The 12578-nt window shown below is 46.2% G+C and overlaps 1 protein-coding gene across 3 annotated transcripts in view; it reads left to right on the top strand.

Moving 5' to 3' along the window:
* The window catches only part of LOC109901896 (dynein heavy chain 5, axonemal), a 58128-nt gene that overhangs the window by 38257 nt on the left and 7293 nt on the right, over nt 1-12578 (top strand). For all 3 annotated transcript variants that reach the window (XM_031788302.1, XM_031788303.1, XM_031788305.1), the window contains exons 52-63: nt 202-355; nt 495-762; nt 911-1142; nt 1444-1558; nt 3115-3291; nt 3635-3838; nt 4761-4940; nt 5096-5233; nt 5337-5472; nt 8498-8814; nt 9016-9171; nt 10847-11029. In XM_031788302.1, coding sequence (XP_031644162.1) covers nt 202-355; nt 495-762; nt 911-1142; nt 1444-1558; nt 3115-3291; nt 3635-3838; nt 4761-4940; nt 5096-5233; nt 5337-5472; nt 8498-8814; nt 9016-9171; nt 10847-11029 — 2260 coding nt within the window. The remainder of the gene's footprint in view (nt 1-201; nt 356-494; nt 763-910; nt 1143-1443; nt 1559-3114; nt 3292-3634; nt 3839-4760; nt 4941-5095; nt 5234-5336; nt 5473-8497; nt 8815-9015; nt 9172-10846; nt 11030-12578) is intronic.

Below are 12578 nucleotides of genomic sequence, written 5' to 3'. Positions count from 1 at the left end.
GGTAGCTTTGCTTGCATTTCTGCAAGTGCACAGTGACTCTCTGTCTTTCTTCGATTCCTCAAGCCCCTGTCCTCGCCTCCTTCTCGAAACGCATTGGAGGAATGGAGGAAATACTCATTGAGAAAGAGCTGAGAAAGATAGCAACGGTGTGAAAATACATATTTTTCTATCACCTGTAACATCCCTGTGTTCTGTCCTCAGTTCGTACAACACTGCTAACCTGATGGAGGATCTGAAGCGTCTGTACAGGACAGCAGGCCAGCAGGGAAAAGGCATCAGCTTCATCTTCACTGATAACGAGATCAAGGACGAGTCTTTCCTGGAGTACATGAATAATGTGTTATCATCTGGGGAGGTCAGCACATTGATCACATGAACACACGTAAAACATTAGAGCATTTTCAAGAAGTTGTGTCAATCTGTGTTTGAGAAAAAAATATTGCACTCAATTAGAACTTGAATAACTGTTGTTATATATTGTGCTGGTTTCTCAGGTGTCGAACTTGTTTGCTCGAGACGAAATTGACGAGATCATCAGTGACCTCATACCAGTCATGAAAAGAGAGTTTCCTCGCCGAACACCGACCAATGAGAACCTCCATGACTATTTTATGAGCAGGGTCAGACAGAACCTACACGTCGTTCTCTGCTTCTCTCCTGTTGGGGAAAAGTTCCGGAACAGAGCCCTGAAGTTTCCTGCCCTCATCTCTGGCTGCACCATGGACTGGTTCAGCCGCTGGCCCAAAGATGCTCTGATCGCAGGTGTGTGTGTGTGTGTGTGTGTGTGTGTGTGTGTGTGTGTGTGTGTGTGTGTGTGTTTTCATCTCTATGTATGCACACATACAGTATAAATGTATGTTGCACACTTTAATAGTGATTTGCTTCAATCTCCAATCTGTGTACTCTCCAGTGTCAGAGCACTTCCTGTCCACCTATGACATCGACTGTTCGACCGTGGTGAAGGGGGAGGTGGTGCAGTGTATGGGCTCCTTCCAGGACGGCGTGGCAGAGAAGTGTGTGGATTACTTCCAGAGGTACCGCCGCGCCACGCACGTCACTCCCAAGTCCTACCTCTCCTTCATCCAGGGATACAAGACCATCTATAAGGAGAAGCACTCCGAGGTGCAGACGCTGGCACACAGGTAATTACATTACTTCCTTACTCTCTTAATGCTCTTTGTTCCTATGTGGAACATACGGCTTCACAGTACACCATGGTCTAAAGAGATTGTAGATGTTTATCACAGCATGCTGTGTGTCTATCACGTGATTTTATATAATACTTGTATTATATAGTATTCTATATACCAATATATGGTATATACTGTACTATCGCTCTTTTAGTATTCTGCCTTTCAGTCATCCTTTTACTCATTAGACCGAACTTACCAGGTGTACTGGTGTAATACAATGATTTCTGATCCAATTCTGTTTCTCCATCAGGATGAACACAGGTCTTCAGAAGCTGAGAGAGGCCTCTGTGTCTGTAGCATTACTCAGCAAAGAGCTGGAGGTCAAAGAGAAGGAGCTGCAGATCGCCCACGAGAAGGCAGACATGGTGTGTGTGTGTGTGTTTGGTGTATGCTACTCCTCTATCTCTTGTTTCCCAGCAACAGACTTACCAAATACCAATACCAGAACATATACTGAACAAAAATATAAACGCAATATTCAAAATCAAATCAAATGTATTTATATCGCCCTTCGTACATCAGCTGATATCTCAAAGTGCTGTACAGAAACCCAGCCTAAAAACCCCAACAGCAAGCAATGCAGGTGTTGAAGCACGTTGGCTAGGAAAAACTCCCTAGAAAGGCCAAAACCTAGGAAGAAACCTAGAGAGGAACCAGGCTTTGAGGGGTGGCCAGTCCTCTTCTGGCTATGCCGGGTGGAGATTATAACAGAACATGGCCAAGATGTTCAAATGTTCATAAATGACCAGCATGGTCAAATAATAGGTCTGGGACAGGTAGCACGTCCGGTGAACAGGTCAGGATTCCATAGCCGCAGGCAGAACAGTTGAAACTGGAGCAGCAGCACGGCCAGGTGGACTGGGGACAGCAAGGAGTCATCATGCCAGGTAGTCCTGAGGCATGGTCCTAGGGATCAGGACCTCTGAGAGAGAGAGAGAGAGAGAAAGAAAGAGAGAAAAAGAAATAGAGAATTAGAGAGAGCATACTTAAATTCACACAGGACACCGGATAAGACAGGAGAAGTACTCCAGATATAACAAACTGACCCTAGCCCCCGACACATAAACTACTGCAGCATAAATACTGGAGGCTGAGACAGGAGGGGTCAGGAGACACTGTGGCCCCAGCCAATGATACCCCCGGACAGGGCCAAACAGGAAGGACATATCCCCACCCACTTTGCCAAAGCACAGCCCCCACACCACTAGAGGGATATTTTCAACCACCAACTTACCATCCCGAGACAAGGCCGAGTATAGCCCACAAAGATCTCCGCCACGGCACAACTCGGGGGCGCCAAAGATTTTACTAAGTCACAGTTCATATGCGGAAATCATTCAATTTGGAGAGCATTGGCCCATCCGCTTGGCAGCCCGGCCCACCCACTGGGGAGCCAGACATCCCGCAGGTGAAGAATCTGGATGTGGAGGTCCTGGACTGGAGTGGTTAAGATTGTGAGGCCGGTTGGACGTACTGCCAAATTCTCTAAAAGGCAGCTTATGTAGAGAAATGAACAATCAATTCTCTGGCAACAGCTCTGGTGGACATTCCTGCATCGGTGGCATTGTGTTGTATGACAAAACTGCACATTTAAAGTGGCCTTTCATTGTCCCCAGCACAATGTGCACCTGTTTGATCATTCTGTTTCATCAGCTTCTTGGTATGCCACACCTGTCAGATGGATGGATTAACTTGGCAAAGGAGAAATGTTTACTAACATAGATGTAACCAAATTTGTGCTCAACATTTTTGGGAAATATGTTTGTTGTGCGTATGGATAAAAATATATATATATATATTTATTTCAGCTCATTAAACATGGGACCAACACTCTTCATATTGCATATTAACTGTTGCTTTATGCAAACCAAAAGATGCACCTCACTTCCTGTCTCTCTTGTGATGGTTTGTTGTGTCTCAGGTGTTGAAGGTGGTGACAGTGAAGGCCCAGGCAGCAGAGAAGGTCAAGGTGGAGGTCCAGAAGGTCAAAGACAAGGCTCAGGCCATAGTGGACAGCATCTCTGCTGACAAGGCCTTCGCTGAGGAGAAGCTGGAGGCTGCCAAGCCAGCCCTGGAGGAGGCTGAGGGTGCATTACAGGTCGGTTGTGGTGTGGGGGGTGGGGGGTTGTTCTTGTCCCTCAACATCAGGGGTGGGCAACGTACGAGCCCATTCATAGTGGCCCAGGGGAGGTTGGAGTAAAAACACTCCAGGCCACTCTTGAATGTCAACAAGTATGTACAAAATATAATGGACCTGTATGTTTTCAATAACTGCCCTCAGGTGAATTTTGAAATCCCGACGTGACCCTCAAGCTGAAATGATTGCCCACCCCTCCCCTCCTCAACATGGTAGTTCTCTCTCTGTACATCAGGTGAGAATATTTAAGGAACGCTCCCTCAGTTACTCATGTAGTTGTATTCTTTCCTCATGTATTCATCAGACCATCAAGCCGTCAGACATTGCCACGGTGCGGACCCTGGGTCGGCCTCCCCACCTTATCATGAGGATCATGGACTGTGTTCTGCTGCTGTTCCAGAGGAGGGTGAACACGGTGAAGATCGACCCGGAGAAGAACTGCACCATGCCTTCCTGGCAGGAGTCCCTCAAACTCATGACTGCTGGGAACTTCCTGGGCAGTCTGCAGGTAGGAAACAGATGGCCAGCATCTAAGTTTAATTGCTTAGATAAACAAATCAAGTATTACAGTGTGCAGGTACAACAACTACATCCTGTAACCAGACTACACTGTGCATTTCTACAGTAACATACTACACTATAGACACTACACTATAGGTACAGTTGAAGTCAGAAGTTTACATACACCTTAGCCAAATAAATTTTTCACAATTCTTGACATGTATTCCAAGTAAAGATTCCCTGTCTTAGGTCAGTTAGGATCACCACTTTATATGAAGAATGTGAAATGTCAGATTAATAGTAGAGAGAATGATTTATTTCAGATTTGATTTCTTTCATCACATTCCCAGTGGATCAGAAGTTGTCACGTTCGTTATAATGATTGGACCAAGGCGCAGCGTGTGTAGAATTCCACATGTTTAATAAATAATAAACTCACCAAACAAAACAGAAGAAAAACTAAATGTGAAGCTAATAATAGTGCTAACAGGCTACTATCCATAGTCAAGATTCCACAAAACACAAAAGGGGAAATGGCTGCCTAAATTTGAGCCAACATAGATATATAATTACCTAGATGACCCACCCTAGTCACACCCTAGATCGTCGCTGGGTACTCCAGACCGTAGATCGTCACCGGAGGCTTCTGACCCACTGAAATTGTGATACAATTAAATAATCTGTCTGTTAACAATTGTTGGAAAAATTACTTGTGTCATGCACAAAGTAGATGTCCTTACCGACCTGAGAAAAACTATAGTTTGTTAATAAGAAATTTGTGGGGTGCTGGAAAAACAAGTTTTAATGACTCCAACCTAAGTGTATGTAAACTTCCGACCAACTGTACATATGACCAGGAAATCAACTTCAGTGGTGATGCAATGGCAGCTTGCCTTGACATCTCCGGCTCTGTTGTCTCTCTCTAACAGCAATTCCCCAAAGACAGTATCAATGAGGAGATGGTGGAGCTACTGCTGCCCTACTTCGACATGCCAGACTACACCCTGGAGACGGCCAAGCGCGTGTGTGGAAACGTGGCTGGTCTGGCCTCCTGGACCAAAGCCATGGCCTCCTTCTTTTCCATCAACAAGGAGGTGCTCCCATTAAAGGTGGGCCTAAACCCGGTGGTGTTGTGTAACACCACCCGCCTCTCTGATAACCTCTGACATGTGTACCAAAAACGTACTAATTGATTTCTTGTTTCCAGTACATTTTGTTGTCCCTGAGTGTCCAGTTAATATTTGATACTGTACTTTCCTCTTAGGCTAACCTGGCAGTGCAGCAGAACCGGCTGGCCATGGCCAACATAGACCTGCAGGCGGCCCAGGCAGAGCTGGATGACAAGCAGGCAGAGCTGGATGTGGTCCAAGCAGAGTATGAGAAGGCCATGATGGAGAAACAGGTACTGAACACCTCTCTTCTCATTGCCTTACATTAAAAAATAAATACAAATATTATGTTAAAAACATATATTCTCTCCCTCTCTCTCTGACTCTATCTCTCAGACTCTGTTGGAGGATGCTGAACGCTGCAGACACAAGATGCAGACGGCCTCTAGCCTCATCAGTGGTCTGGCTGGAGAGAAGGAGCGCTGGACAGAGCAGAGCAAAGAGTTTGCCGCCCAGACCAAGCGCCTTGTAGGTGGGTTCATTCAAACCTTTTTTCTCCACCTATTTTACAGTAATAACAATAAAATCGAATTGTCTTCGATTATAATCACAGCCGTATATATCCCCCCCCAAGCAGACACATCGATGGCTCTGAACGAACTTTATTTAACTCTTTGCAAACTGGAAACCATTTATCCGGAGGCTGCATTCATTGTAGCTGGGGATTTTAAGGCTAATCTGAAAACAAGACTCCCTAAATTTTATCAGCATATCGATTGCGCAACCAGGGGTGGAAAGACCTTGGATCATTGTTACTCTAACTTCCGCGATGCATATAAGGCCCCGCCCCGCCCCCCTTTCGGAAAAGCTGACCACGACTCCATTTTGTTGATCCCTGCCTACAGACAGAAACTAAAACAAGAGGCTCCCACGCTGAGGTCTGTCCAACGCTGGTCCGACCAAGCTGACTCCACACTCCAAGACTGCTTCCATCACGTGGACTGGGATATGTTTCGTATTGCGTCAGATAACAATATTGATGAATACGCTGATTCGGTGTGCGAGTTCATTAGAACGTGCTTTGAAGATGTCGTTCCCATAGCAACGATTAAAACATTCCCTAACCAGAAACCGTGGATTGATGGCAGCATTCGCGTGAAACTGAAAGCGCGAACAACTGCTTTTAATCAGGGCAAGGTGTCTGGTAACATGACCGAATACAAACAGTGCAGCTATTCCCTCCGCAAGGCTATCAAACAAGCTAAGCGTCAGTACAGAGACAAAGTAGAATCTCAATTCAACGGCTCAGACACAAGAGGCATGTGGCAGGGTCTACAGTCAATCACGGACTACAGGAAGAAATCCAGCCCAGTCACGGACCAGGATGTATTGCTCCCAGGCAGACTAAATAACTTTTTTGCCCGCTTTGAGGACAATACAGTGCCACTGACACGGCCTACAACGAAAACATGCGGTCTCTCCTTCACTGCAGCCGAGGTGAGTAAGACATTTAAACGTGTTAACCCTCGCAAGGCTGCAGGCCCAGACGGCATCCCCAGCCGCGCCCTCAGAGCATGCGCAGACCAGCTGGCAGGTGTGTTTACGGACATATTCAATCAATCCCTATACCAGTCTGCTGTTCCCACATGCTTCAAGAGGGCCACCATTGTTCCTGTTCCCAAGAAAGCTAAGGTAACTGAGCTAAACGACTACCGCCCCGTAGCACTCACTTCCGTCATCATGAAGTGCTTCGAGAGACTAGTCAAGGACCATATCACCTACACCCTACCTGACACCCTAGACCCACTCCAATTTGCTTACCGCCCAAATAGGTCCACAGACGATGCAATCTCAACCACACTGCACACTGCCCTAACCCATCTGGACAAGAGGAATACCTATGTGAGAATGCTGTTCATTGACTACAGCTCGGCATTCAACACCATAGTACCCTCCAAGCTCGTCATCAAGCTCGAGACCCTGGGTCTCGACCCCGCCCTGTGCAACTGGGTACTGGACTTCCTGACGGGCCGCCCCCAGGTGGTGAGGGTAGGCAACAACATCTCCTCCCCGCTGATCCTCAACACTGGGGCCCCACAAGGGTGCGTTCTGAGCCCTCTCCTGTACTCCCTGTTCACCCACGACTGCGTGGCCACGCACGCCTCCAACTCAATCATCAAGTTTGCGGACGACACAACAGTGGTAGGCTTGATTACCAACAACGACGAGACTGGCCTACAGGGAGGAGGTGAGGGCCCTCGGAGTGTGGTGTCAGGAAAATAACCTCACACTCAACGTCAACAAAACTAAGGAGATGATTGTGGACTTCAGGAAACAGCAGAGGGAACACCCCCCTATCCACATCGATGGAACAGTAGTGGAGAGGGTAGCAAGTTTTAAGTTCCTCGGCATACACATCACAGACAAACTGAATTGGTCCACTCACACAGACAGCATCGTGAAGAAGGCGCAGCAGCGCCTCTTCAACCTCAGGAGGCTGAAGAAATTCGGCTTGTCACCAAAAGCACTCACAAACTTCTACAGATGCACAATCGAGAGCATCCTGGCAGGCTGTATCACCGCCTGGTACGGCAACTGCTCCGCCCTCAACCGTAAGGTCTGTAGTGAGGTACAACGCATCACCGGGGGCAAACTACCTGCCCTCCAGGACACCTACACCACCCGATGTTACAGGAAGGCCATAAAGATCATCAAGGACATCAACCACCCGAGCCACTGCCTGTTCACCCCGCTATCATCCAGAAGGCGAGGTCAGTACAGGTGCATCAAAGCTGGGACCGAGAGACTGAAAAACAGCTTCTATCTCAAGGCCATCAGACTGTTAAACAGCCACCACTAACATTGAGTGGCTGCTGCCAACACACTGACACTGACTCAACTCCAGCCACTTTAATAATGGGAATTGATGGGAAATTATATAAATATATCACTAGCCACTTTAAACAATGCTACCTTATATAATGTTACTTACCCTACATTATTCATCTCATATGCATACGTATATACTGTACTCTATATCATCGACTGTATCCTTATGTAATACATGTATCACTAGCCACTTTAACTATGCCACTTTGTTTACATACTCATCTCATATGTATATACTGTACTCGATACCATCTACTGTATCTTGCCTATGCTGCTCTGTACCATCACTCATTCATATATCCTTATGTACATATTCTTTACCCCCTTACACTGTGTATAAGACAGTAGTTTTGGAATTGTTAGTTAGATTACTTGTTGGTTATTACTGCATTGTCGGAACTAGAAGCACAAGCATTTCGCTACACTCGCATTAACATCTGCTAACCATGTGTATGTGACAAATAAAATTTGATTTGATTAACAGGACTAACTTTCCTAAAGCTTCGTATTACCTTTTGTCCATTATCTACAACATCGTATTTTTGGGGGAGATGCTCCGTTTGCGACTGTACATATTTATCAATGTATATTAGTATTTTATCTGTAGTTATGCTATACAGTAGAATGGAGGCATGAACCAACCTATGTGTGCTTACTTCCTGGTTCAGGTGATGTCTTATTGGCCACGGCCTTTCTGTCCTACTCCGGCCCCTTCAACCAGGAGTTCCGGAACCTTCTCCTGACCGACTGGCAGAGGGAGATGAAGACCAGACACATCCCGTTCGGGAACAACCTCAACCTGACCGAGATGCTGATCGACGCACCCACGGTCAGCGAGTGGAACCTTCAGGGCCTGCCCAACGATGACCTATCCATCCAGAACGGGATCATCATCACCAAGGCCTCACGCTTCCCTCTCCTCATAGACCCTCAGACCCAGGGCAAGATCTGGATAAAAAATAAAGAATCCATGAATGAACTGCAGGTTGGGCTGCATTAATTTTCACAGTATTCTCTCCCATAACTATGCCCTCCCATTGTCCAGCCGATAGATTTTGTATGTTTCCGAACAGCGGTTACACTAGCCTTAGGCCTAACTAACCTTTGGATCTGTCAGATCTTCCTTCTTGGTAAATAAACTCTGTGTAATACTGTGTCAGTAATGAGATGTTTCTGTGGTTCCCAGATCACCTCCCTGAACCACAAGTACTTCAGGAACCACCTGGAGGACAGCCTGTCTCTGGGGCGCCCCCTACTGATTGAGGACGTAGGGGAGGAGCTGGACCCTGCACTGGACAACGTACTGGAGAAAAACTTCATCAAGACGGGCTCCACTTATAAAGTATGTACTATTATCCTAACCACATTATCAATCATCACATTATCAAATGAAACACATTATCGTTATGGGGTTATTATCTCTGGGGCTATTCTCTCTAGTATAATACATCGAGAGCAAAATGTGTCAATGTTGTTATTGACATAACCTTGTTCGGTTCAATGTTCTCTAGCTATATAGTACTCTAAATACCACAATTCATGTTGTTAAGTTCAAAAGAATACAATATAAAAATCGCTGACACAATTCAAACCAATGTGGGTTCAGAACTTTAAAGCCAATTAACTCAGAATCATCTTTTTACAGATAGAACCTTTTAGTCCCAAGCTCTCGACATTCATGTGTCTATGTAGTTTTATTTACCCTTATAACAGTCACTGCTGGCAAACAATTGCTTGGTACGTTTTTCTGGTTGCAAACGACATCAGGAAAATATGTCATTATCCCGTTCAGCAGGATTGAACATTTTGGAACGTTCAGATAGAAATAGGCTACAAAGATCAAACATGCCTCTCTGCCTTGGTCTGCTTAATCTGGACAACAGCTTTTGTCACAATGGAGTGGTTTGGGAATGAATTCTGATGTAACCAGTGGAACCACATTGTCTTTCTCTCTTCATGACTGTCTTTCTCCCTTCATAACTGTCTTTCTCCCTTCATGACTGTCTTTCTCCCTTCATGACTGTCTTTCTCCCTTCATGACTGTCTTTCTCCCTTCATAACCGTCTTTCTCCCTTCATAACCGTCTTTCACCCTTCATAACCGTCTTTCTCCCTTCATGGCTGTCTTTCTCCCTTCATGGCTGTCTTTCTCCCTTCATGGCTGTCTTTCTCCCTTCATGGCTGTCTTTCTCCCTTCATGGCTGTCTTTCTCCCTTCATGACTGTCTTTCTCCCTTCATGACTGTCTTTCTCCCTTCGTGACTATCTTTCTCCATGACTGTCTTTCTCCCTTCATGACTGTCTTTCTCCCTTCATGACTGTCTTTCTCCCTTCATGACTGTCTTTCTCCCTTCATGACTGTCTTTCTCCCTTCATGACTGTCTTTCTCCCTTCATAAATGTCTTTCTCCCTTCATGGCTGTCTTTCTCCCTTCATGGCTGTCTTTCTCCCTTCATGGCTGTCTTTCTCTCTTCATAACTGTCTTTCTCCCTTCATGGCTGTCTTTCTCCCTTCATGGCTGTCTTTCTCCCTTCATGGCTGTCTTTCTCCCTTCATGGCTGTCTTTCTCCCTTCATGACTGTCTTTCTCCCTTCATGACTGTCTTTCTCCCTTCATGACTGTCTTTCTCCCTTCATAAATGTCTTTCTCCCTTCATGGCTGTCTTTCTCCCTTCATGGCTGTCTTTCTCCCTTCATGGCTGTCTTTCTCTCTTCATAACTGTCTTTCTCCCTTCATGGCTGTCTTTCTCCCTTCATGGCTGTCTTTCTCCATTCATGGCTGTCTTTCTCCCTTCATGGCTGTCTTTCTCCCTTCATGGCTGTCTTTCTCCCTTCATGGCTGTCTTTCTCCCTTCATGGCTGTCTTTCTCCCTTCATGGCTGTCTTTCTCTCTTCATAACTGTCTTTCTCTCTTCATAACTGTCTTTCTCTCTTCATGGCTGTCCTTCTCTCTTCATGACTGTCTTTCTCTCTTCATGACTGTCTTTCTCCCTTCATGACTGTCTTTCTTCCTGCACCAGGTGAAAGTGGGAGACAAGGAGGTGGATGTGATGAGGGGGTTCCGTCTTTATGTGACCACTAAGCTCCCCAACCCTGCGTACACCCCAGAGATCAGCGCCCGCACCTCCATCATAGACTTCACTGTCACCATGAGGGGTCTGGAGGACCAGCTGCTGGGACGGGTCATCCTCACTGAGAAACAAGTCAGAAACCACGTCCAATCATATGCTTATGAAATCATGGATAAAAACATTTGAATGTATCAACAAAAGGTCATTTTGTTGTAGTTGTTTAATAGTGAGCATTTATTAGAATTGTACATAATGACTGTGACCACCCATTTTGAAATTTACTGAATCAAATGAACACAGAGAGCATGAACCCAGCCAGGTCTGTATGCAGAGAAATGTTAAAAGACCTGAAAAATGATGCCCAAAATCAGTGTCTGTCTGAATGGTGTGCCTGTTTATCTCTTTCTGTTGGTCTGAAATCAAATTAAAAGTTATTAGTCACATGCGCCGAATACAACAGGTGTTTCACCTTACAGTGAAATGCTTACTTACGAGCCCCTAACCAACAATGCAGTTTAAAAATAATACGCATAAGAATAAGGGATAAAAGTAACGAGTAATTAAAGAGCAGTAGTAAAATAACAATAGCGAGATTATATACAGGGGGGTACCGATACAGAGTCAATGTGCGGGGGCACCAGTTAGTTGAGGTATTATGTACATGTAGGTAGAGTTATTAAAGTGACTAAGCATAGATGACAACAGAGAGTAGCAGTGGTGTAAAGAGGGGGGGGGGGGGCAATGCAAATATGGGGAGCCATTTGACTAGATGTTCAGGAGTCATATGGCTTGGGGGTAGAAGCTTTTTAGAAGCCTCTTGGAACTAGACTTGGCGCTTCGGTACCGCTTGCTGTGCAGTAGCAGAGAGAACAGTCTATAACTAGGGTGGCTGGAGTCATTGACCATTTTTAGGGCTAAATCTGACACCGCCTGGTATAGAGGTCCTGGATGGCAGGAAGCTTGGCGATGTACTGGGCCGTTCGCACCACCCTCTGTAGTGCCTTGCAGTCGGAGGCCGAGCAGTTTCCATACCAGGCAGTGATGCAACCAGTCAAGATGCTCTCAATGGTGCAGCTGTAGATCCTTTTGAGGATCTGAGGACCCATGCCAAATCTTTTCAGTCTCCTGAGGGGGAATAGGTTTTGTCGTGCCCTCTTCACGACTGTCTTGGTGTGCTTGGACCATGTTAGTTTGTTGGTGATGTGGACACCAAGGAACTTTAAGCTCTCAACCTGCTCCACTACAGCCCCATCGATGAGAATGTGGACGTGCTCGGTCCTCTTTTTCCTGTAGTCCACAATCATCTCCTTTGTCTTGATCACGTTGAGAGAGAGGTTGTTGTCCTGGCACCACACGGCCAGGTCTCTGACCTCCTCCCTATAGGATGTCTTGTCGTTGTCGGTGATCAGGCCTACCACTGTTGTGTCATCGGCAAATTGAATGATGGTGTTGGAGTCGTGCCTGGCCGTGCAGTCGTGAGTGAATAGGGAGTACAGGAGGGGACTGAGCACGCACCCTTGGGGGGCCCCTGTGTTGAAGATCAGTGTGACGGATGTGTTGTTACCTACCCTTACCACCTGGGGGCGGCCCGTCAGGATGTCCAGAATCCAGTTGCAGAGGGAGGTGTTTAATCCCAGGGTCCTTAGCTTATTGATGAGCATTGAGGGCACTATGGTGTTGA

This window comes from Oncorhynchus kisutch, linkage group LG2 (genome assembly GCF_002021735.2).
Source record: "Oncorhynchus kisutch isolate 150728-3 linkage group LG2, Okis_V2, whole genome shotgun sequence".
In the NCBI taxonomy this organism is placed as follows: domain Eukaryota; kingdom Metazoa; phylum Chordata; class Actinopteri; order Salmoniformes; family Salmonidae; genus Oncorhynchus; species Oncorhynchus kisutch.
This window is presented reverse-complemented; position numbering and strand designations above follow the sequence as displayed.